Consider the following 859-nt stretch of genomic DNA (forward strand, 5'->3'; position numbering starts at 1 on the left):
ATATATATATATATGTATGTATATATGTATATATATATATAATAGAAAATCAGGAGATGAAGGTTTTAAAATGGACGGTGGATTTGACCATCGTACTGAATCTCCTACAACTCTTCTTTGGCTGCGTTTACCAGGTTTAAAGATCCACCTTTTTGATCAAGAGCTTCTCTTCGCTTTAGGGATGGTATACGGTAAACCCATCAAAAATGACACGTCTACAATGAATCTAACTCGACCTTCAGAAGCCAGAATTTTGATAAAAAGGGATATTACTTTACCTTTTTCGGGAGAAATATGGATTGGCACACAATATGAGGGATTTTGGCAGCAAACAGAACTTGAACAAATACCACTTTATTGTACTCACTGTCGTATATTTGGACATTCTCTTTCTCAATGTTATCAGTTGCATCCAAATTTAAAACCTTCACGTAAAAACGCTTCTAGATCTGCCCCACCTCATACCTGCCCCTCCTCCGCTCCTGAGTGCATTCCACAAACTATTGAAACGCCGGTTGACACGATGCCACCTCTACCTCCCACTATCAGAGACAATACTCTCTTTGTTCTTCCGATTGATATATTGGCAGATGTTTTACTAGGGCCCGATAATCAGGATAGTATTGAAGCTCCACATCCCCAAGATACTTCAGGTGTTGAAGATACACACTTACCATCTCTTCAGAATCAGAATGTTGTTACTACTAGTCAGGAGCTGGGGGCTCATTCTCTCCTACATGCCCAACAATCTGTTGACCACACTGATCAGATGAGCAAGTCCTCGGATGAGGAATGGCAGGTTTACACATCTAGAAAGAAAAAGAAGAATGGAGGCACACACTAGCTTGGGGACTTAATG

At 40.3% G+C, this 859-nt stretch overlaps 1 protein-coding gene across 1 annotated transcript; it reads left to right on the forward strand.

Annotated features, from left to right (window-relative positions):
• The first annotated feature begins 70 nt into the window (after positions 1 to 70).
• Positions 71 to 844, forward strand: LOC110037195. The gene has a single exon (XM_020741781.1). The coding sequence runs from the start codon at positions 71 to 73 to the stop codon at positions 842 to 844; it is 774 nt and encodes a 257-aa protein (XP_020597440.1).
• The last annotated feature ends 15 nt before the right edge of the window (positions 845 to 859 follow it).

The sequence above is a fragment of the Phalaenopsis equestris genome, unplaced genomic scaffold, assembly GCF_001263595.1.
Source record: "Phalaenopsis equestris unplaced genomic scaffold, ASM126359v1 Scaffold216714, whole genome shotgun sequence".
Lineage (NCBI taxonomy): Eukaryota > Viridiplantae > Streptophyta > Magnoliopsida > Asparagales > Orchidaceae > Phalaenopsis > Phalaenopsis equestris.

What these genes read in the sequence shown, in the direction of transcription:
- LOC110037195 (XM_020741781.1), top strand. Translation starts at nt 71, where the DNA reads ATGGACGGTGGATTTGACCATCGTACTGAATCTCCTACAACTCTTCTT.